At 40.5% G+C, this 26,027-nt stretch overlaps 1 protein-coding gene across 1 annotated transcript; it reads left to right on the top strand.

The window, feature by feature from the left end:
- Positions 1-11,486: 11,486 nt before the first annotated feature.
- On the top strand, positions 11,487-26,027 carry LOC139434730 (sperm microtubule associated protein 2-like). Its single transcript, XM_071204713.1, has 5 exons — positions 11,487-11,500; positions 12,514-12,657; positions 15,973-16,117; positions 23,491-23,625; positions 25,509-26,027. Exons 1-5 carry the CDS (start codon positions 11,487-11,489, stop codon positions 25,638-25,640), a joined length of 570 nt encoding a protein of 189 aa, XP_071060814.1. The 3' UTR covers positions 25,641-26,027.

Raw genomic sequence — 26,027 nt, 5'->3', positions numbered from 1 at the left:
CAACATGAGTGAATAAAGTGAGGACAAGTGGAGCAGAACCAAACGACACAGGTCAAATTAGTGCCTTTATATTTACGCTTACTTTTTTACAAGAGGCCCTATTGTGCTTTTCAGGGTTTACCCTTTCCTGTAGTGTGTTCTATAGGTTTTGGTGCTTGTAAATGGTCTGCAAAGGCTAAAATCCATGTGTTCCCTCAAGAAGGAACAACCTCCATGCCGGAAACGCCTCCATTTTACTCCTTTGTTTACTCCTGTAACAAAGTGACATCGCTAACTCACGTTTCTATTGGCTAGCACTCCAACACATTGTACGTGATAGGCTAAGGGGCGGGACAACTCTAAGCAGTTGGCCAATCACAACAGAGCCGGCCAGCTAACCAATCAGAGCAGACTGGGCTCTGGTTTCAGACAGAGGGTGAAAAGAGGTGAAAATACAAACAATCTGAAGTTACCCTTCTTTTAAGCTAACAAGCTAACATCTTAGCTAAAACAGTTTTATTGTTGTGTTGGTTTTTGCAGATGAAAATGCATCTAGAAGTTTAACTTTTAACTGGGCTATATTTTATTCAAAGGACGTTCCGCTTTGTACACCGGGGAATGTGTCGGCATCTGCTGGCCGGCGACGGTAGCGCGTGCACGAAAACAAGCGCATCTGTCACGGGACACTCGGGGGAGGTTGATTGCGACCCAACGGAGCCCATGAGCCCTTGGGGAGCTGTGCCCATTCGGGAAGCGATTTAAAAAAGACTCCCTCACACACCGCTACGCTGCTCGTGTCACGTATGCATATCTTTAAAATGTTTAAACAGCTGTTTTTTTTTTTAAAGTGATGTAATAATACACCTTATTGAAAGAGCACTTTTCAAAACAATGTTACAAATACATTTCAGGAATGCCAGACCACCAAATCCGTCCCACTACAACAATACACATTTTATGGAAATTACAAAAACATTGTCCCTAAACCATCATATATTACCTCAAGATTGACCGATCTTAAAGTTTAAACATATCTATAAAAAAATAAATACGTATATATTTCTGTCCCACAAAATATCGTACATATTATTCTTACTTTTCTCAAGTTTTTTTTAAAGGGAAATCCTGATTACTTTCACCACTACAGGCGTCTAGAAATCACTTTAAGAAAACAATCTGAGGAGGATAAACATTCTTTGGTTGAACGGCTCATAACTAAGTCTCACTGAAGCTGAAACCACAACGAGACTTTGCTTATTTTAAGAAGCGAGGAGCCAGAGCGGTTATTTATCACACAGAAATTTCTCGTTTATCGGTTCCATCTGCTCAATTCCTAGGACTTTCTACATTTAAATATTGAACTGTTTATCACACAAAACGACCAATCTGAAGACTTCACCATGGACTATGAGACATGTGATTTTTCTTTTAGTTTTTTTGACATATTATTATTATTATAAAACAGCCTCACTAAGTAAAGGACTGTGCTAAACGTTTGCCTTGTAATTTCAATTATTCTTTTTGAATTGTTATGGTCAATTTTCCTCAAACATTTGGTTACATATTCTCCATATCTAACCACTCATCACTGATTTAATGTTAAGATGGACTTTTATTAATCGCTCGTGGGGAAATTGTTTCTCTGCATTTGACCCATCCTAGTGTTAGGAGCAGTGTGCTGCCATTTTGAACGGCGCCCGGGGAGCATTTAATGTTAAAACAAATCACCAGCACAAACCTAAACTCCTTGAGGTTCCTGTTTGAGAGATTATGTCCACATCCTCCAGCGGCATCCATCTTTTTTAACTTCAAACTGCTTTCCTTCCCCCTCAGTGTGTCTACAGTCTAGGATTAATTGGCAGCAGAATATTTGATATCATACAGTTAATATCAGCGGTCCAGGCTCCAGCACTACGGTGAGGAAGCCAGCGTTTGGACATCTGTTATTTCAGTGTCAGACTGTGGAGCATATGAGTCGAGACAATGGAGATTATTGTCCCCAGTGCAGGACCCCTGGGGACGCTCGCAGACAGAACATCTTTTTATAAACCCCGAACACAGCAGCAGAACATGTTGAAGGGCTGCACAGACATTTGCTTTACTCTCTGAATGCAATGCTCTACTGTCAGGGTTAGGGAACATCAGGATCCAAATGCAGAATGAGGAGAAGGGTTCAACGTAACAAAAAACATAAATCCATAAATCTGTAGCATGAGGAACATCCGGACAAAAGCCATCAGGGACCAACATGGAGGGGGATAAGAAGAGAACTGAATTTCAACATAAAACCAGGTCTGAACACACAAAACTAAAATCATGACATCGAAATGAATAGGCGCTGTTGTAATTTTAGAAAGCAGGCATTACATTGATTTAAAAACAAAAGTCACCAGCTGTCTAAACGTAATGCCTCTCTTATGGATGCTCCAGAAAAACAACCAAAAACCAAATCGAAATAAATGAATAAAGCAGACAAAGGAGCACAAGCAACCTGGCTTTACTTTGAATACTTCTTCTTAAATGACACATATGTGATATACAGTAAACCTTTTATTAAAGATTACTGTGATAACAGGTACTGGAATTATTATATGGGTTGCTCATGATTTTATTTGTTCATAAAATGAATCTTTGCCATTGGTCACCATCTGTATAAGGAATCATGTTTAATAACTGTTACTGTATAGGTAATATTTCAGGGTTAGTACCTCTTTCCTTCTCTTGATCTCTCTTTACTGGAGACAGTTAGCCATCATAATCAACAAATTCACAAATATAAAAATTAATAATCAAAAAGTATTCCACTGTGTTTTTCTAACTGAATTCAGCTGACGTTAAATTGACCGGACTTCTTTTCTGCGGATTGATATGACTGCACATAGTCCCCTCGATCCTCCCTAGCAACGGTCTGTTCTCCTTAGCAACGGTCTGCTCTCCTACCAACAGTCTGTTCTCCTTAGCAACGGTCTGTTCTCCTACCGCGGCCGATACTCCTTAGCAACGGTCTGTTCTCCTTAGCAACGGTCTGTTAGCGGAAACATAACGGACCTCTGGAAAGTACCAAGTTGACCATTAAGAATTCTACTAAGTTGGTAATAATAATATGTTTTCATTTCCTTTAAAAACACTTGGTTTTCAACATACTGTAGTATTGGCTTTTATTGTCATTGCCATTGAAAACATATTTTGTGGATAAGCATTTAAACTCACTAAGAAAAGTGCACAATTTTAGAAGACAAAACTCATTTGTGTATTCAGTCAAATAAAGCTCAATAAGAAACCTCTTGACTTCTCCATGTGTGTCTCTCTGCTCCCCCAGGCCTCCTCACACTCCTCACTGTGAGAGGAGTTGTCCCATTTGGCACGTCGACCCCCGCCTGAAAAACCTCTGCAGTGATAACACCGAGACTCCTGCAGCTCTCCATCCCAAAACTCATCCGTCCGGACTTCCACAGCAACAGAGAGGTGAGATCCTGAAGGACTTACCCACTGAGATTATGATGTATGTAATATTTGTATTTAAATATTCATGTGTATTTAAAAAAAAGAATTCAAATGTAATCTTATTTGATCCTTATTGGACATTTTACTTTATCCTCTTAAGTAATATACTGCTTACGTTTGTATATTATAATAATTCTCATGTTTCATTTCATTATTAATTTTTGTATTATTGTTTACACATTCTAACTAAATCAAATCGAATAAAAACATTTTTTTTTACTTTTTAATTGGAGCTATCTTTCTTCAACTTGTTTATATATGAAATTAATACATATTTGTATTCCTATTTTTATTTCAGTCTAAAAGTGAGCCATAATGTTTATACGTCAATACTCTGATCTGATCAAGCGTCAACAGACAGGGGGTGTTCTCAATGTCGAGGAAGGATCCTCCAGAGCCACTATTTCAAGGGTGCTACGTCATCGAGTCGAACCGAAGGACTGTTCTAATTTCCAGGATCCTTGGAATTCTTACCGAGGCCGGCGTCCTTCGTTGCGGGAAATTTCGAGCTGCACAGTGTATCCTCCGCATGTGTATCCTCGCGGTCTTAAAATCCCACAATGCTTTGCGCACGGACCAATTTCCCAAATCTTTGGTGGAAATCGCGCTCCATTTAAGGCGGGGGCCTCGCATATGACGCACAAAGCTGTTAGCCTGTTCCACCATTCTTCGTTTCCGGAGGCTAGAGGATTCTTGCCTCGCTTCTGAAGGACCTGAACTCGGAAGACATGTCCTACCAAGGAAGCGTCTCGACATTGAGAAAACACCCAGGGTATTGAGCGCTGAACCAGATCATAATTATTATACTAAATATGTGCCTATTTGCATCCATTTGCAGAACAGAAATGTCAACATTGGATAAATGTTAGATTATATAATATACTTTATTTATCCCAAATTGGGAATTATTTTGTTACAAGACCAGTGTGCTCAACATTAAAAAAAAATACTTACAAAGTGGAAATAGTTAACAATTAAAAATAGTATATCAAATATAAACAATATCCACAATTCTGGATAATTAAAAAGTTCTTTAACCCTCCTGTTGTGTTCGGGTCAGATCCAACCAATTTACTTACTTTCATCATACATTTTTTTTTTACATTCGATGCATTCAGGCTTTATGATATCCTTCACAGCAGACATTCGAACATCTGAAATTGCTGATCACCACTTTCATTGCATTTTGGATGATTTAGTCAACTTTGTAACACCATGGTGTTCCCGGTCGCCATAAAGAAAAGGAATTAGTAACCATCCGGATCAGATAAAACACACACACACTAACACACCAACACACACACTCTAGATGTGTCCCCCCCCCCCCCTTATGTGCCCACCCCCCCCCCATGGATCACACCTGGCACAACGCAATACAGTTCACTGTCTGTTCTTTGTATATGTACTCGCAGTGTTTCATGTGTACCAGTACTCTGACACAATATGTACAGTTTGAAAGGATGTTAAATGACATGTGGTGATGATTAATGGTTTTTGTGTTAATGTAATAGCAGTTAAAACGGGACCGGTCAAATTTGACCACGAACACCAAAGTAAGGGGGAACGAAGACAACAGGAGGGTCAACAATGTTGCAGTAGCAGAAATATAGGCTTATAATATACTGTTTATCCATATTTGATTGTATATAATTTACAGATATGCAGAAGAATTGCAAATTGCAATCAGGAAGGAGGAACTCAACTTTGTTAAATGTTTTTATTTCTTATCACCCGGTACCAACACAATCACTTTGTTTACTGCAGAATCTCAGCTATGTAAAAGAACATAATGATCATTCCTTATTGATTAATATGATCATGATATTTACAGATCTATGATATCTCACAACAACAAACAACAGCAACAACAACAACAACAACACATTGTAATTGAAGATGTCTTTAAAAAAATGCACACAGAGCAAAGTGTCCAGGAAGTAGTTCTGGCCAGGTCTTCTCTAGACCCTTGCAGTGGAAGAGGCTCAGCAACATAGACATACATGAAAACCCATTTTTATCAATATTTTAGAGCATAAAGAAAATGTAACTATTCATGCAGAGAAACAAACGTCATCATGAGCAGTGATAGCTAAAGAAACTCTAACATTTACAAACATACCAACTTAAGACAATACGTCAAAGTACAGCTGAGCCCATAATGTTGATTGATATCTGAAGAAATGCCACAACAATCAGCTGTCAGGCGGGCAACATGTGAGAAAATAGAGTTCAAGGGTCAAAGAGGCCTTATTACGCTTTTTGGTGTTTCTCTTTCCTCCAGTTCGTCCTATAGGTTTGTGCGCTACTGTTGGCTAGCGCTCCAACACATTGTACGTGATAGGCTAAGGGGCGGGACATCTCTAAGCGTTGATCAATCACAAAAGAGCCGGCCAGCTAACCAATCAGAGCAGACTGGGCTCTGGTTTCAGACAGAGGGGGAAAAGAGGTGCTGCAGCACAGGCAGTATGAGAGAAATAAAGAGCTTGTGAACATTAACGCGTGGAGACATGTCCCGGTAAAGGAAACAAATACTAATATGAACCTGAAAATGAAAATGAAGACAACACATTTAAATGATTATTTGAGTTGCAGAACTCAAGCCGTGTCCTCCAATAGAAGTGTATTAATACAGAAGTCCACCGTAGAGCGGCCGAGTGAACGTGGTCCGGACTCTGTGGAGGAGAGTCATGGTTTCAGTGGACGCTGTAGAAGGACAGAAACGCCTGGCGCGGTGATCCAGGTTACACTCCTACTTTGTTGCACTGAGGAACTGCGACGGGAGTTTTGATGTTGTTGTACCAAAAGGTATAACCGTCATTTAAACAATAAACCCCCATGAACTATCGATTGGATCCAAACAAACTTTCCTCCCACCCCCCTGCCCTGCTGGTGCTCTTGTATGTAAACTAACCCTACACACAGCCCCCCTCCCCACCACCCCACTCCGTTTCCCAGTAACAACGACCAGTCCACACTCCCTGTACTCAGGAGCTGCGAAGTAAAAAGTGAATGCGTCTGTGTATTCCAGGTCTACACTTTTTACTGTGTTTCGATCAAATTTGATTTCATCGGAATATGTTAGGATATTCAGCTCTGGCCTTTGGCTCTGGACGGTGGCGGTAGCCTTCCACTTCACTCGCCATCAGTGAGGTGTCCTTCAACGTCTTCCTCAGGACGTCCTGTTGTCTATCTCTGATTTCTGACACAACCGCCGTCACGTCCTCAAAGTAGCGCAGAGGATGGACTTTGATGCTGGATGAGTGTGTAGCTTCACTGAGGGGTAACGGAGAGGGGTGGTTGAGCAGAAACTGGCTGGTGTCCTCTGTGTGAGAGAGCTTCTGCAGCTCAGCGTCTCTCCTCTTCAGCTCCCTGATCTCCTGCTCCAGCTTCTCCTGGCGCTCTTTGACTCGACTCACTTCTCTCTTCTGCTGGGATCTGACCCGCTGCTTCAGCTCGGTGAACTTCTTCTTACTCTCATCCACTGCTTTATCAGCAGAGCCATTGATGGCCTTTGCTTCCTGCCGAAGCAGCTTCACCTCCTTCTCTCTGTCCTGGATTCCCTGCTGGATGTTCTGTCGACTCCCCTTCATCTGTCTCTGCCTCTCAGTCCTCTCTGCTGCAGCTGACACCGTGTCGTGGCCTTTGTGTTCACCCTGAGAGCAGAGATAACAGATACTTTGCTGATCAGTGCGGCAGAACAGCTTCTTCACCTCATCGTGACGAGAGCAGATGTTCTCCAGGAGCTTCTTGGAGGGCTCCACCAGCTTGTGCTTCTTAAAGGCAGGAGATTCATAATGAGGCTGGAGGTGTTTCTCACAGTAAGAGGCCACACACTGCAGACAGGACTTCAAGGCTCTCAGTTTTCTCCCAGTGCAGAAATCACATCCCACATCTTCAGCTCCAGCATGGCAGAGATCAGCAGAACCAGTCTCCTTCAGCTCCTCCACTAAGTCTGCTAGCATAGTGTTTTTCACACACACACGCACACACACACGCACACGCACACACACGCACACACACACACACACACACACCACACACACACACACACACACACACACACACACACACAGTTGTGTCCACAGGGAATAGTCACCGGTTCCTTCAGTAGATCCGGACAGATCGAACAGCTGATTGTTTCTTCTCTTAGTGTGTTAGCAAATTTCAAATACTTTTTCTACCTCTGAACAGATAGTCTTTAAGCTCCGAAGGACAACACATATCTGCTCTTGTTCACTTCCTGCAGTGAATGAGGAATCAGCTGAGAGTCACCTGATGTGTTGCTTTAACTTGCTTAAGCCTGTTCTTCAGATTTCAGGCTCGAAAATGAAATTCCCAGAACATATGCGACCCGCTCTGTCGAAATCAGTCGGAAGTCGCAACGGCTCATTTCAGAATAAACGTGGATTTACGTAAACAACTATTTTTTCAGGGTTCGGGTGTTTTGTTTGATTTTAAACAAACCAAGTCTTGGCTTTCATAATATGAAACTTTTATTTCCAAAATCACACGATAAATACATTTTTGCAGCTTGTGAAGGGACGAAGAGGCACCTCTCACTCGCACTCTGCTCTTCCAGCAGCGCCGCCCCCTCCCTCCGGCTGACATTATGAACGTAAGAGTAAAGTAATCATAGATAACACGGCAGGGTCCGTTACAGTTTGTTTACATCTGATTTAAATTAAACGGAGTCTTGGCTTTCAGAATATTAAACTTGTTTCGGCAAATTCAGATGATAAATACAACTTTGAAGCTTGTAACGGCATAATTACAAGTGGAGAACGGAGTACTTTAACGCCACAGCAGGCACAACAACAGCCGGTGTTTCTCGTGAGGGTTTTCCCCGGGAAACAAACACAATACACCAACGCAAACATACACAAACACACACGTATACACACACAAACTCGCGAGCTTCCCCTCCAAACGAAAATATCTTCCCTCCGTAGTATTTTGATCATTTGCTAATAACCAATCAGATCGATGGATTCCAGAGAAGAGGAAACTTTAAAGGCCTTTTTCTCAAAATGAGGACTCGGTGACAGTCATTATATAATGTGACATATTTCGCTTAATATTTGGAGTACAAAAACAATCCTGATATCATTAGAAAGCTAGGAATATCCTCTTCCCAACAGTGTATACAACTCAAAATGTGTCTTCGTGTCAATGCAATGAATTCGATGGAGCAGGTCACAAATGACTTCACTTCTAAAAGGGGAAAATTAATAATCTTTTTTCTCAAAGCAATGATAAACCTGTGAGTTGGATGTAGAAGAGTCAGAATCAATATAGATGTTTTATTTTAAAATAAATTCAGATTGAACATAGTAATATGTTTTGTGTACTGAAACGAGAGCCCGTATAATTCCACACACGAAAACAAAATAAAAGTTGGAATACGTTCTTTTATGGCGCTTTTCCACTGCAGCATGTAGCACGGTTTAAGCTTTTTTTTGCTTTTCCACTCGGGGTAGTTCCGGCTACTTTTCACCTTTTTTCTGGCCCTCCAAAATCGAGGTTCTTACCGGGCCAACAACCGGGCGGACAATGCTAAACTAGTGACGTCAACACTCACGACTGTTAAATGGTCAGAGAGAATCGCTGGCTCAGGGGCTACAACTACAACAAAATGAACATATTTTACGGTGATTTAATTGTAATACACGTTTCAACATGATGCCGAAGTAACAACATACTGATACCACAGGGTTGCCAACTTCGGGTACCTGGCTGGAGTGAGATGTTGATATCATGGGTTTAATTACACATAAGCTCACTAAATCACTGCTATCGTGTCAGCAGCGGGACCTTAGCATATATATATAGGATATATACAATATATACAAATACACAATATTGGACACAGACTGAAAAGGGCACACAGTTTCATTCACTAATGAAAGTCACATGTTTGTTTCCACTGTTTTATTGTGGTCTGTCGCGATAAGCAATTAATTGACTTATCGTACGATAAATAAAAATGAACTCGATAAATTGCCATTTGCATGAGGATGTGACTAGCAGCTTGAAAGCATGTACTTGAATTATTATTATATATTATCATTATGTCAGGGGTCTAAAATGGTCATACAACGGTGCCGACAATATTATCGTTTATCGCAATCATTTCAGGGAAAATGTATTCAACAAAATGAATTATCGTGAGGCATATACATGAAACACAAACGGGATTTGATTGGCTGATGCCAGCTTCGAAAGCATCGGGAGCATCAAAAGTTGAACATTGCTCAACTTTTGATGCTCACGATGCTTGCAAAGCCATGCTCCGCTCCCCACAATGCAGTTCGGCGAAGATTCAAAATCTTCTACGTCACCCCATTCAAGTGAATGGGCGAAGCTTTGAAAGATTTTTTTCATGCCTGTGTGTGGACGGGGCGTTAGTGTCTTAAAAGGTCTCCCTTGAAAAAGAGATCTATGATCTCAATGGGACCAATCTGGTTAAATAAAGGTTTGAAATGAAATGAAAAGTAAACTGAGGTATGGCAAGGAAGTTTACTACAGCTGAGGCTTTGGAGCTGATTTTCAAGGTGACGATGTCAATGAAAATGCAGACGAATCTGCTCAGCATGCCATGTGTGATTGTGGACAGGAACTGCCATGATATATATCATGTGTTGTCTTCAAAATTGGCAGCACAAAAAATGACAATTCCTGGCAAAAAAAACGCTCATGGACACTTCCCAAAACAATGGGGATAACTAATGAACAGAATACGTTAGAATCTTCTAATCAGTTCTGATACAATGAAAATAAATGTGTGCAATTTTCTGTGTTGAATGTTTCTTTCAATGTTATGGTTAGCAGTTATCTTTAATGAAATAAGTAAAAAATGCAAGCTCCCTTTTTTTAATGGGCAAATATCCCCTATTATAGTGTGTATATAAGTCTCTAATGAGTGACATATATCATTAGCTGAGGTTCTGCTGATTTCTGGGATGTGTACAACTTGATTATACTGCAAAGAAATGACAATTTATAAGACAAAACACAAAAATATACAAAAACGGAAATGCCCTATGTGGGTCTCCGAGGGTTAGAAAATGACTGAAGTGATTAGTGATATTGGGCTATAGTGAATACAGCTGAATAGATAACAACAACAAAGGAGTCAAAGTCAGTCAACGTCAACTTTATTGTCAATCTCAAAATATGTTTGTGCACACAGAAAGATCGAAATACTGTTTAGGAGGAGTCTAAGGTCTGAATTCCCTGTATCATTTGTTTGTTCCCAGAGCGTCATTGGGCTATACTAAATAAACTTGACTTGATAATAACCACAAAGGTGTCTAAGGTCGGAATGTTTCTTTTCACAGAGCGTTGCCTCCATCGTTTCTTTTGCTTCAAAGACCGCTCAAATCTCTCCGCGGCTGATCAGACTGTCTCTGCCCCGACTGAAGCAGAGCAACATCTGCCTCCAGATCGGACCTCCGGCCGACTCAATCTGGACCGTAAGAGCACCGACAAATCATTTCATTATCTATTAGTGGCAGAGGTAGGAAGTAGTGCAGTACCCCCGAGGGCTTCAGGATCGATTAGCGCCGTCTTTTAGAGGCTTTTATTTTGATAATGTTTGTTGTTGTCCGTCCCCCCCGTCTCAGCCGTCAGATTCTAAGCACAGCCACATGCAGCGTAACTCAATCAGAAGCCCACACAGGAAGTGCTCCTCGCAGAGTAAATAACAGTAATTCACTGTAACTGAAGATGACAGCAAACACCTGCTGGCTTGCTTTGGAGCAGGAAGTTCATCTGAGATTCAGAGCGAGGCGATACCGTGGATTCAGGCTGCAAATGAAAATATAGAGATCGTGTTCATTGGCTTGATTTGTATTGATGAATACGACATCCATGTGTTATATTCTTCTGCTGCTCTTTCACTCTGCAGTCCACGTAGTTCATTTCTAATCTGATTACCCGTCAGACTCCTCTTAATCAAATATCACAACATTACTGGTCAAAGTCATTATTAATAGTGTGGAAAGATGTATGGCAGCTGGTGCAGCTACTGTATATTTTCATTATGGACTGATACATGGACATCTTCAATTTGCTTGTTGTGTTATAGCGTGGCTGGATTCGACAGTGAGCCTCCGAAGCAGGATACACAGACTTATTGGGTTTTAAGCCTGTTTTTGTAGCTGTTTTGTGTCTCTGTCGTCATTTTTGTAATTTTCTTGTCTTTTTGAGAATCTTTCCGGTTGGCACATGTCTCTTTGAGTGACATGTTGCCGTTCAGGGGGGCCATACAGCCACTGTTAACAGTTTGAATGCTTCAAAAACATGGTATGGAATTATGAACAGTCAAAAGAGAGAGTTCCAGTTCTTACAAAGAGACCGTTCTTCCGTACTTAAACATTTAATCTAATGTTAAAATGTTTGCAGGTTAATTTTCTGTTGATTGAGTTGTAGTTCTGAAACAATTCGACCATTTCTTAATATGTCAATATACAAAAATGAACAGACAGATTTTGAAGTTTTGATAAAGTTTTGATAAATCTTCAAAGTTATTAATCAAGCGAAAACCATCAATTGCAGGTTCGAGCTTCTCAGATGTGAGATTTGGCTTTTTTTTGGAGGAAATGATTCGTCTTGATGGCATACATCTTTAATAATATGTCACAAATAGACTTAGGCTGTAGTTTAAGGGAAAATAACGTCAACAAATAAATAGTGCATTTGTTTGGGACTACTCTCAGTACGTTTCAGTCACTACTTGAATCAATGTGTGGTCTTTTCGTGCCTTTCATAAAATATATAAACATATTTTCTTTCCAGCCAAACAATGAGCCAGAATTAAACTGTCAGCTGGGAGCATTCATCCTCCGTTATGTGTCAGCCCATTGTCTCGACTGGAGTTTAACAAATGTAGATGTCTTTGTGGGTAGAGATGATTTTACCTTGTCCATTGTTCTGTCTCCCCTCCTCCTCCTTCCTCATGGCTCAAGACATTCTTCTGTCGCAGACCAACAACACATAATGGATGTGGTAATAGCTTCCATTTTCCTGCAGGAAGGAGGAGGAAGATGAGGAGGAGGAGGAGGAGGCGAGTTACTCCATGAAGACCTCACGTCCTTCCTCCAAACCTTCCCAGTACGAGCACATTGTCCGCCTGTCGACACCCGGGAGCAGGAGGCGCAGCGCCCAGGAAAACCGGTAAAAGCCTCATTAAATCCAACATGAGTGAATAAAGTGAGGACAAGTGGAGCAGAACCAAACGACACAGGTCAAATTAGTGCCTTTATTTTACGCTTACTTTTTTACAAGAGGCCCTATTGTGCTTTCAGGGTTTACCCTTTCCTGTAGTGTGTTCTATAGGTTTTGGTGCTTGTAAATGGTCTGCAAAGGCTAAAATCCATGTGTTCCCTCAAGAAGGAACAACCTCCATGCCGGAAACGCCTCCATTTTACTCCTTTGTTTACTCCTGTAACAAAGTGACATCGCTAACTCACGTTTCTATTGGCTAGCACTCCAACACATTGTACGTGATAGGCTAAGGGGCGGGACAACTCTAAGCAGTTGGCCAATCACAACAGAGCCGGCCAGCTAACCAATCAGAGCAGACTGGGCTCTGGTTTCAGACAGAGGGTGAAAAGAGGTGAAAATACAAACAATCTGAAGTTACCCTTCTTTTAAGCTAACAAGCTAACATCTTAGCTAAAACAGTTTTATTGTTGTGTTGGTTTTTGCAGATGAAAATGCATCTAGAAGTTTAACTTTTAACTGGGCTATATTTTATTCAAAGGACGTTCCGCTTTGTACACCGGGGAATGTGTCGGCATCTGCTGGCCGGCGACGGTAGCGCGTGCACGAAAACAAGCGCATCTGTCACGGGACACTCGGGGGAGGTTGATTGCGACCCAACGGAGCCCATGAGCCCTTGGGGAGCTGTGCCCATTCGGGAAGCGATTTAAAAAAGACTCCCTCACACACCGCTACGCTGCTCGTGTCACGTATGCATATCTTTAAAATGTTTAAACAGCTGTTTTTTTTTTTAAAGTGATGTAATAATACACCTTATTGAAAGAGCACTTTTCAAAACAATGTTACAAATACATTTCAGGAATGCCAGACCACCAAATCCGTCCCACTACAACAATACACATTTTATGGAAATACAAAAACATTGTCCCTAAACCATCTATATTACCTCAAGATTGACCGATCTTAAAGTTTAAACATATCTATAAAAAAATAAATACGTATATATTTCTGTCCCACAAAATATCGTACATATTATTCTTACTTTTCTCAAGTTTTTTTAAAGGGAAATCCTGATTACTTTCACCACTACAGGCGTCTAGAAATCACTTTAAGAAAACAATCTGAGGAGGATAAACATTCTTTGGTTGAACGGCTCATAACTAAAGTCTCACTGAAGCTGAAACCACAACGAGACTTTGCTTATTTTAAGAAGCGAGGAGCCAGAGCGGTTATTTATCACACAGAAATTTCTCGTTTATCGGTTCCATCTGCTCAATTCCTAGGACTTTCTACATTTAAATATTGAACTGTTTATCACACAAAACGACCAATCTGAAGACTTCACCATGGACTATGAGACATGTGATTTTTCTTTTAGTTTTTTGACATATTATTATTATAAAACAGCCTCACTAAGTAAAGGACTGTGCTAAACGTTTGCCTTGTAATTTCAATTATTCTTTTTGAATTGTTATGGTCAATTTTCCTCAAACATTTGGTTACATATTCTCCATATCTAACCACTCATCACTGATTTAATGTTAAGATGGACTTTTATTAATCGCTCGTGGGGAAATTGTTTCTCTGCATTTGACCCATCCTAGTGTTAGGAGCAGTGTGCTGCCATTTTGAACGGCGCCCGGGGAGCATTTAATGTTAAAACAAATCACCAGCACAAACCTAAACTCCTTGAGGTTCCTGTTTGAGAGATTATGTCCACATCCTCCAGCGGCATCCATCTTTTTTAACTTCAAACTGCTTTCCTTCCCCCTCAGTGTGTCTACAGTCTAGGATTTAATGGCAGCAGAATATTTGATATCATACAGTTAAATATCAGCGGTCCAGGCTCCAGCACTACGGTGAGGAAGCCAGCGTTTGGACATCTGTTATTTCAGTGTCAGACTGTGGGAGCATATGAGTCGAGACAATGGAGATTATTGTCCCCAGTGCAGGACCCCTGGGGACGCTCGCAGACAGAACATCTTTTTATAAACCCCGAACACAGCAGCAGAACATGTTGAAGGGCTGCACAGACATTTGCTTTACTCTCTGAATGCAATGCTCTACTGTCAGGGTTAGGGAACATCAGGATCCAAATGCAGAATGAGGAGAAGGGTTCAACGTAACAAAAAAACATAAATCCATAAATCTGTAGCATGAGGAACATCCGGACAAAAGCCATCAGGGACCAACATGGAGGGGGATAAGAAAGAGAACTGAATTTCAACATAAAACCATGTCTGAACACACAAAACTAAAATCATGACATCGAAATGAATAGGCGCTGTTGTAATTTAGAAAGCAGGCATTACATTGATTTAAAAAACAAAAGTCACCAGCTGTCTAAACGTAATCCTCTCTTATGGATGCTCCAGAAAAACAACCAAAAACAAATCGAAATAAATGAATAAAGCAGACAAAGGAGCACAAGCAACCTGGCTTTACTTTGAATACTTCTTCTTAAATGACACATATGTGATATACAGTAAACCTTTTATTAAAGATTACTGTGATAACAGGTACTGGAATTATTATATGGGTTGCTCATGATTTTATTTGTTCATAAAATGAATCTTTGCCATTTGGTCACCATCTGTATAAGGAATCATGTTTAATAACTGTTACTGTATAGGTAATATTTCAGGGTTAGTACCTCTTTCCTTCTCTTGATCTCTCTTTACTGGAGACAGTTTAGCCATCATAAATCAACAAATTCACAAATATAAAAATTAATAATCAAAAAAGTATTCCACTGTGTTTTCTAACTGAATTCAGCTGACGTTAAATTGACCGGACTTCTTTCTGCGGATTGATATGACTGCACATAGTCCCCTCGATCCTCCCTAGCAACGGTCTGTTCTCCTTAGCAACGGTCTGCTCTCCTACCAACAGTCTGTTCTCCTTAGCAACGGTCTGTTCTCCTACCAGCGGCCGATACTCCTTAGCAACGGTCTGTTCTCCTTAGCAACGGTCTGTTAGCGGAAACATAACGGACCTCTGGAAAGTCCAAGTTGACCATTAAGAATTCTACTAAGTTGTGTAATAATAATATGTTTTCATTTCCTTTAAAAAACACTTGGTTTTCAACATACTGTAGTATTGGCTTTTATTGTCATTGCCATTGAAAACATATTTTGTGGATAAGCATTTAAACTCACTAAGAAAAGTGCACATTTTAGAAGACAAAACTCATTTGTGTATTCAGTCAAATAAAGCTCAATAAGAAACCTCTTGACTTCTCCCATGTGTGTCTCTCTGCTCCCCCAGGCCTCCTCACACTCCTCACTGTGAGAGGAGTTGTCCCATTTGGCACGTCGACCCCCGCCTGAAAACCTCTGCAGTGATAACACCGAGACTCCTGCAGCTCTCCATCCCAAAACTCATCCGTCCGGACTTCCACAGCAACAGAGAGGTGAGATCCTGAAGGACTTACCCACTGAGATTATGATGTATGTAATATTTGTATTTAAATATTCATGTGTATTTAAAAAAAAGAATTCAAATGTAATCTTATTTGATCCTTTATTGGACATTTTACTTTATCCTCTTAAGTTAATATACTGCTTACGTTTGTATATTATAATAATTCTCATGTTTCATTTCATTATAATTTTTGTATTATTGTTTTACACATTCTAACTAAATCAAATCGAATAAAAACATTTTTTTTTTACTTTTTATTGGAGCTTCTTTCTTCAACTTGTTTATATATGAAATTAATACATATTTGTATTCCTATTTTTATTTCAGTCTAAAAGTGAGCCATAATGTTTATACGTCAATACTCTGATCTGATCAAGCGTCAACAGACAGGGGGTGTTTCTCAATGTCGAGGAAGGATCCTCCAGAGCCACTATTTCAAGGGTGCTACGTCATCGAGTCGAACCGAAGGACTGTTCTAATTTCCAGGATCCTTGGAATTCTACCGAGGCCGGCGTCCTTCGTTGCGGGAAATTTCGAGGCTGCACATGTGTATCCTCCGCATGTGTATCCTCCGCGGTCTTAAAATCCCCACAATGCTTTGCGCACGGACCAATTTCCCAAATCTTTGGTGGAAATCGCGCTCCATTTAAGGCGGGGCCTCGCATATGACGCACAAGCTGTTAGCCTGTTCCACCATTCTTCGTTTTCCGAGGCTAGGAGGGATTCTTGCCTCGCTTCTGAAGGACCTGACTCGGAAGACATGTCCTACCAAGGAAGCGTCCTCGACATTGAGAAACACCCAGGGTATTGAGCGCTGAACAGATCATAATTATTATACTAAATATGTGCCTATTTGCATCCATTTGCAGAACAGAAATGTCAACATTGGATAAATGTTAGATTATATAATATACTTTATTTATCCCAAATTGGGAAATTATTTTGTTACAAGACCAGTGTGCTCAACATTAAAAAAAAATACTTACAAAGTGGAAAATAGTTAACAATTAAAAATAGTATATCAAATATAAACAATATACACAATTCTGGATAATTAAAAAGTTCTTTAACCCTCCTGTTTGTGTTCGGGTCAGATCCAACCAATTTACTACTTTCATCATACATTTTTTTTTTACATTCGATTGCATTCAGGCTTTATGATATCCTTCACAGCAGACATTCGAACATCTGAAATTGCTGATCACCACTTTCATTGCATTTTGGATGATTTAGTCAACTTTGTAACACCATGGTGTTCCCGGTCCGCCATAAAGAAAAGGAATTAGTAACCATCCGGATCAGATAAAACACACACACACACACACAAACACACACTCTAGATGTGTCCCCCCCCCCCCTTATGTGCCCACCCCCCCCCCATGGATCACACCTGGCACACGCAATACATGTTCACTGTCTGTTCTTTGTATATGTACTGCAGTGTTCATGTGTACCAGTACTCTGACACAATATGTACAGTTTGAAAGGATGTTAAATGACATGTGGTGATGATTAATGGTTTTTGTGTTAATGTAATAGCAGTTAAAACGGGACCGGTCAAATTTGACCACGAACACCAAAGTAAGGGGGAACGAAGACAACAGGAGGGTCAACAATGTTGCAGTAGCAGAAATATAGGCTTATAATATACTGTTTATCCATATTTGATTGTATATAATTTACAGATATGCAGAAGAATTGCAAATTGCAATCAGGAAGGAGGAACTCAACTTTGTTAAATGTTTTTATTTCTTATCACCGGTACCAACACAATCACTTTGTTACTGCAGAATCTCAGCTATGTAAAAGAACATAATGAATCATTCCTTATTGATTAATATGATCATGATATTTACAGATCTATGATATCTCACAACAACAACAACAGCAACAACAACAACAACAACACATTGTAATTGAAGATGTCTTTAAAAATGCACACAGAGCAAAGTGTCCAGGAAGTAGTTCTGCCAGGTCTTCTCTAGACCCTTGCAGTGGAAGAGGCTCAGCAACATAGACATACATGAAAACCCATTTTTATCAATATTTTAGAGCATAAAGAAAATGTAACTATTCATGCAGAGAAACAAACGTCATCATGAGCAGTGATAGCTAAAGAAACTCTAACATTTACAACATACCAACTTAAGACAATACGTCAAAGTACAGCTGAGCCCATAATGTTTGATTGATATCTGAAGAAATGCCACAACAATCAGCTGTCAGCGGCAACATTGAGAAAATAGAGTTCAAGGGTCAAAGAGGCCTTATTACGCTTTTTGGTGTTTCTCTTTCCTCCAGTTCGTCCTATAGGTTTGTGCGCTACTGTTGGCTAGCGCTCCAACACATTGCACGTGATAGGCTAAGGGGCGGGACATCTCTAAGCGGTTGACCAATCACAACAGAGCCGGCCAGCTAACCAATCAGAGCAGACTGGGCTCTGGTTTCAGACAGAGGGTGAAAAGAGGTGCTGCAGCACAGGCAGCATGAGAGAAATAAAGAGCTTGTTGAACATTAAAGCGTGGAGACATGTCCCGGTAAAGGAAACAAATACTAATATGAACCTGAAAATGAAAATGAACAACACATTTAAATGATTATTTGAGTTTGCAGAACTCAGCCGTGTCTCCAATAGAAGTGTAATTAATACAGAAGTCCACCGTAGAGCGGCCGAGTGAACGTGGTCCGGACTCTGTGGAGGAGAGTCATGGTTTCAGTGACGCTGTAGAAGGACAGAACGCCTGCGCGGTGATCCAGGTACACTCCTACTTTGTTGCACTGAGGAACTGCGACGGGAGTTTTGATGTTGTTGTACCAAAAGGTATAACCGTCATTTAAACAATATAACCCCCATGAACTATCGTTGGATCCAAACAAACTTTCCTCCCACCCCCCTGCCCTGCTGGTGCTCTTGTATGTAACTCCTACACAAAGCCCCCTCCCCACACCCCACTCCGTTTCCCAGTAACAACGACCAGTCACACTCCCTGTACTCAGGAGCTGGAAGTAAAAAGTGAATGCGTCTGTGTATTCCAGGTCTACACTTTTTACTGTGTTTCGATCAAATTTGATTTCATCGGAATATGTTAGGAATTCAGCTCTGGCCTTTGGCTCTGGAGGTGGCGGTACGCCTTCCACTTCACTCGCCATCAGTGAGGTGTCCTTCAACGTCTTCCTCAGGACGTCCTGTTGTCTATCTCTGATTTCTGACACAACCGCCGTCACGTCCTCAAAGTAGCGCAGAGGATGGACTTTGATGCTGGATGAGTGTGTAGCTTCACTGAGGGGTAACGGAGAGGGGTGGTTGAGCAGAAACTGGCTGGTGTCCTCTGTGTGAGAGAGCTTCTGCAGCTCAGCGTCTCTCCTCTTCAGCTCCCTGATCTCCTGCTCCAGCTTCTCCTGGCGCTCTTTGACTCGACTCACTTCTCTCTTCTGCTGGGATCTGACCCGCTGCTTCAGCTCGGTGAACTTCTTCTTACTCTCATCCACTGCTTTATCAGCAGAGCCATTGATGGCCTTTGCTTCCTGCCGAAGCAGCTTCACCTCCTTCTCTCTGTCCTGGATTCCCTGCTGGATGTTCTGTCGACTCCCCTTCATCTGTCTCTGCCTCTCAGTCCTCTCTGCTGCAGCTGACACCGTGTCGTGGCCTTTGTGTTCACCCTGAGAGCAGAGATAACAGATACTCTGCTGATCAGTGCGGCAGAACAGCTTCTTCACCTCATCGTGACGAGAGCAGATGTTCTCCAGGAGCTTCTTGGAGGGCTCCACCAGCTTGTGCTTCTTAAAGGCAGGAGATTCATAATGAGGCTGGAGGTGTTTCTCACAGTAAGAGGCCACACACTGCAGACAGGACTTCAAGGCTCTCAGTTTTCTCCCAGTGCAGAAATCACATCCCACATCTTCAGCTCCAGCATGGCAGAGATCAGCAGAACCAGTCTCCTTCAGCTCCTCCACTAAGTCTGCTAGCATAGTGTTTTTCACACACACACGCACACACACACGCACACGCACACACACGCACACACACACACACACACACACACACCCACACACACACACACACACACAACACACACACACACACAGTTGTGTCCACAGGGAATAGTCACCGTTCCTTCAGTAGATCCGGACAGATCGAACAGCTGATTGTTTCTTCTCTTAGTGTGTTAGCAAATTTCAAATACTTTTTCTACCTCTGAACAGATAGTCTTTAAGCTCCGAAGGACAACACATATCTGCTCTTGTTCACTTCCTGCAGTGAATGAGGAATCAGCTGAGAGTCACCTGATGTGTTGCTTTAACTTGCTTTAAGCCTGTTCTTCAGATTTCAGGCTCGAAAATGAAATTCCCAGAACATATGCGACCCGCTCTGTCGAAATCAGTCGGAAGTCGCAACGGCTCATTTCAGAATAAACGTGGATTTACGTAAACAACTATTTTTTCAGGGTTCGGGTGTTTTGTTTGATTTTAAACAAACCAAGTCTTGGCTTTCATAATATGAAACTTTTATTTCCAAAATCACACGATAAATACATTTTTGCAGCTTGTGAAGGGACGAAGAGGCACCTCTCACTCGCACTCTGCTCTTCCAGCAGCGCCGCCCCCTCCCTCCGGCTGACATTATGAACGTAAGAGTAAAGTAATCATAGATAACACGGCAGGGTCCGTTACAGTTTGTTTACATCTGATTTAAATTAAACGGAGTCTTGGCTTTCAGAATATTAAACTTGTTTCGGCAAATTCAGATGATAAATACAACTTTGAAGCTTGTAACGGCATAATTACAAGTGGAGAACGGAGTACTTTAACGCCACAGCAGGCACAACAACAGCCGGTGTTTCTCGTGAGGGTTTTCCCCGGGAAACAAACACAATACACACCAACGCAAACATACACAAACACACACACGTATACACACACAAACTCGCGAGCTTCCCCTCCAAACGAAAATATCTTCCCTCCGTAGTATTTTGATCATTTGCTAATAACCAATCAGATCGATGGATTCCAGAGAAGAGGAAACTTTAAAGGCCTTTTTCTCAAAATGAGGACTCGGTGACAGTCATTATATAATGTGACATATTTCGCTTAATATTTGGAGTACAAAAACAATCCTGATATCATTAGAAAGCTAGGAATATCCTCTTCCCAACAGTGTATACAACTCAAAATGTGTCTTCGTGTCAATGCAATGAATTCGATGGAGCAGGTCACAAATGACTTCACTTCTAAAAGGGGAAAATTAATAATCTTTTTTCTCAAAGCAATGATAACCTGTGAGTTGGATGTAGAAGAGTCAGAATCAATATAGATGTTTTTATTTTAAAATAAATTCAGATTGAACATAGTAATATGTTTTGTGTACTGAAACGAGAGCCCGTATAATTCCACACACGAAAACAAAATAAAAGTTGGAATACGTTCTTTTATGGCGCTTTTCCACTGCAGCATGTAGCACGGTTTAAGCTTTTTTTTGCTTTTCCACTCGGGGTAGTTCCGGCTACTTTTTCACCTTTTTTCTGGCCCTCCAAAATCGAGGTTCTTACCGGGCCAACAACCGGGCGGACAATGCTAAACTAGTGACGTCAACACTCACGACTGTTAAATGGTCAGAGAGAATCGCTGGCTCAGGGGCTACAACTACAACAAAATGAACATATTTTACGGTGATTTAATTGTAATACACGTTTCAACATGATGCCGAAGTAACAACATACTGATACCACAGGGTTGCCAACTTCGGGTACCTGGCTGGAGTGAGATGTTGATATCATGGGTTTAATTACACATAAGCTCACTAAATCACTGCTATCGTGTCAGCAGCGGGACCTTAGCATATATATATAGGATATATATACAATATATACAAATACACAATATTGGACACAGACTGAAAAGGGCACACAGTTTCATTCACTAATGAAAGTCACATGTTTGTTTCCACTGTTTTATTGTGTGTCTGTCGCGATAAGCAATTAATTGACTTATCGTACGATAAATAAAAATGAACTCGATAAATTGCCATTTGCATGAGGATGTGACTAGCAGCTTGAAAGCATGTACTTGAATTATTATTATATATTATCATTATGTCAGGGGTCTAAAATGGTCATACAACGGTGCCGACAATATTATCGTTTATCGCAATCATTTCAGGGAAAATGTATTCAACAAAATGAATTATCGTGAGGCATATACATGAAACACAAACGGGATTTGATTGGCTGATGCCAGCTTCGAAAGCATCGGGAGCATCAAAAGTTGAACATTGCTCAACTTTTGATGCTCACGATGCTTGCAAAGCCATGCTCCGCTCCCCACAATGCAGTTCGGCGAAGATTCAAAATCTTCTACGTCACCCCATTCAAGTGAATGGGCGAAGCTTTGAAAGATTTTTTTCATGCCTGTGTGTGGACGGGGCGTTAGTGTCTTAAAAGGTCTCCCTTGAAAAAGAGATCTATGATCTCAATGGGACCAATCTGGTTAAATAAAGGTTTGAAATGAAATGAAAAGTAAACTGAGGTATGGCAAGGAAGTTTACTACAGCTGAGGCTTTGGAGCTGATTTTTCAAGGTGACGATGTCAATGAAAATGCAGACGAATCTGCTCAGCATGCCATGTGTGATTGTGGACAGGAACTGCCATGATATATATCATGTGTTGTCTTCAAAATTGGCAGCACAAAAAAATGACAATTCCTGGCAAAAAAAACGCTCATGGACACTTCCCAAAACAATGGGGATAACTAATGAACAGAATACGTTAGAATCTTCTAATCAGTTCTGATACAATGAAAATAAATGTGTGCAATTTTCTGTGTTGAATGTTTCTTTCAATGTTATGGTTAGCAGTTATCTTTAATGAAATAAGTAAAAAATGCAAGCTCCCTTTTTTTTAATGGGCAAATATCCCCTATTATAGTGTGTATATAAGTCTCTAATGAGTGACATATATCATTAGCTGAGGTTCTGCTGATTTCTGGGATGTGTACAACTTGATTATACTGCAAAGAAATGACAATTTATAAGACAAAACACAAAAATATACAAAAACGGAAATGCCCTATGTGGGTCTCCGAGGGTTAGAAAATGACTGAAGTGATTAGTGATATTGGGCTATAGTGAATACAGCTGAATAGATAACAACAACAAAGGAGTCAAAGTCAGTCAACGTCAACTTTATTGTCAATCTCAAAATATGTTTGTGCACACAGAAAGATCGAAATACTGTTTAGGAGGAGTCTAAGGTCTGAATTCCCTGTATCATTTGTTTGTTCCACAGAGCGTCATTGGGCTATACTAAATAAACTTGACTTGATAATAACCACAAAGGTGTCTAAGGTCGGAATGTTTCTTTTCACAGAGCGTTGCCTCCATCGTTTCTTTTGCTTCAAAGACCGCTCAAATCTCTCCGCGGCTGATCAGACTGTCTCTGCCCCGACTGAAGCAGAGCAACATCTGCCTCCAGATCGGACCTCCGGCCGACTCAATCTGGACCGTAAGAGCACCGACAAATCATTTCATTATCTATTAGTGGCAGAGGTAGGAAGTAGTGCAGTACAAATACTTCGTTACTGTACTCCACTACTTATTTTTCTGGTATCAGTACTTTACTCCACTTCTTATATTTGTAACACAAATACCTGTACTTTCTACTTCTTATATGTTGAACACAAATACCTGTACTTTCTACTTCTTACACATTGAACACAAATACCTGTACTTTCTACTTCTCACATGTTGAACACAAATACCTGTACTTTCTACTTCTTACATGTTGAACACAAATACCTGTACTTTCTACTTCTCACATGTTGAACTCAAATACCTGTACTTTCTACTTCTTACATGTTGAACACAAATACCTGTACTTTCTACTTCTTACATGTTGAACTCAAATACCTGTACTTTCTACTTCTTACATGTTGAACTCAAATACCTGTACTTTCTACTTCTTACATGTTGAACTCAAATACCTGTACTTTCTACTTCTTACAAGTTGAACTCAAATACCTGTACTTTCTACTTCTTACATGTTGAACTCAAACACCTGTACTTTCTACTTCTTACAAGTTGAACTCAAACACCTGTACTTTCTACTTCTTACATGTTGAACTCAAATACCTGTACTTTCTACTTCTTACATGTTGAACTCAAATACCTGTACTTTCTACTTCTTACATGTTGAACTCAAATACCTGTACTTTCTACTTCTTACATGTTGAACACTAATACCTGTACTTTCTACTTCTTACATGTTGAACTCAAATACCTGTACTTTCTACTTCTTACATGTTGAACCCAAATACCTGTACTTTCTACTTCTTACATGTTGAACCCAAATACCTGTACTTTCTACTTCTCACATGTTGAACTCAAATACCTGTACTTTCTACTTCTTACATGTTGAACACTAATACCTGTACTTTCTACTTCTTACATGTTGAACTCAAATACCTGTACTTTCTACTTCTTACATGTTGAACTCAAATACCTGTACTTTCTACTTCTTACATGTTGAACTCAAATACCTGTACTTTCTACTTCTTACATGTTGAACACAAATACCTGTACTTTCTACTTCTCCTCATTTCCCAAACAGCTGGTTCCTTTAGTCTGAATGTGTGTCTGGTGCGTGATCATTATTCTTTAGAGTCATTGCGTGCCTATTGATTTGAACACGATCCGTGTATCCATCACTTCCTGGTCTTCTCTAAAGAAGAGCGACCAATGGAGACGTTGTCATGTTGCCGTTGTTCAGCATGGAAACATTCATTAGCTAACAATGGCATTATTGTTCTATTAATATAAAGGGAGGTCAGGTACTCTTTAAAATAGCTTAGTTTAGTTTAGTCAGTACTTCTACTTTTACCAGAGTATTTTTAAATCTATACTTCTACTCGAGTGAAGGATGTGTGTACTTTTGCCCTCTCTGGGTAGTGGAGGTTCTTTTAAAACCCTCCTAAACAGTAGAGGACTCCACATTCAGTTATTCTTGTACATTCTTTCAAAGCAGTCTTGGAAGAAAGTCGTCTCAACAAAGTAAGAACAGTTTTGGCTGAATGTCTGTTTGCTCGACATCATCAGTCAATTAAATTAAAATATGTTCCAGCTGTTCAAACCAGCTCCATGTCGAGAACTGTAGAGCTGATGAGTTTCAATTAATGTGGAATTTTCCATCAGTTTCCCTTCATAGGCCAAACCGCTACCGGATGCGTCCTCTGCTGAAACACCACAGACAGATTTGTACTATCCGTCCGTTCCATCTTTGTTTTTTAAAGTCTGGCTCTTACATAGAAAGATTTTAAGTGAACTTAAGATTGATGACTTTCTGAAGTTGCTGTAAATCTATGTACAACATTGCTGAATTTCCCAAATCAGGTTTCAAAGGCGGCGAGGAAAGCCACAGCGAGTGATCGAGTTGAAATGTTAGCGACACCGAAACAGCTTTCCAAAAACTACGTCCCTCCTCGAGATCCAGAGTGGAGCAGAAACACCGTCGTGTCCTCCTGAGCGTCCGTCAACAAGTCAGAGTTTATAGAGTGTGTATCCTTTTGAGGACGTCACCTGAAGCAGAAAACTGTTGGTCGAAATGGTGAATAACAGTAATGACGAGCATTTAACTTCCATTCAATGTTTTTCGAATGATTTTGAAAAGCTTTATTTCAAGCCCTCATGTCATAAAGCACCTTTTTACTTTATTTGATTGTACATTGATACATTTTACTGTGTTTTTGTACGCACCACATATACACAAGAAAATGCCTCGTATGTGTAAACCTACTTGGTAATAAAACCCATTCTGATTGTGCCGTTATATTGGCTTCGCTACCTGATGTTTTGTCTTGTTTATCCTTCAGTGCTCTGTCCTTCTGTATGTATGTTCAGTCTGTTTTTAAA

This window comes from Pseudochaenichthys georgianus, chromosome 10 (genome assembly GCF_902827115.2).
Source record: "Pseudochaenichthys georgianus chromosome 10, fPseGeo1.2, whole genome shotgun sequence".
Classification (NCBI taxonomy): Eukaryota; Metazoa; Chordata; class Actinopteri; order Perciformes; family Channichthyidae; genus Pseudochaenichthys; species Pseudochaenichthys georgianus.
Note: the sequence above shows the minus strand (reverse complement) of the source record. Positions and strands in the feature narration are given on the sequence as shown.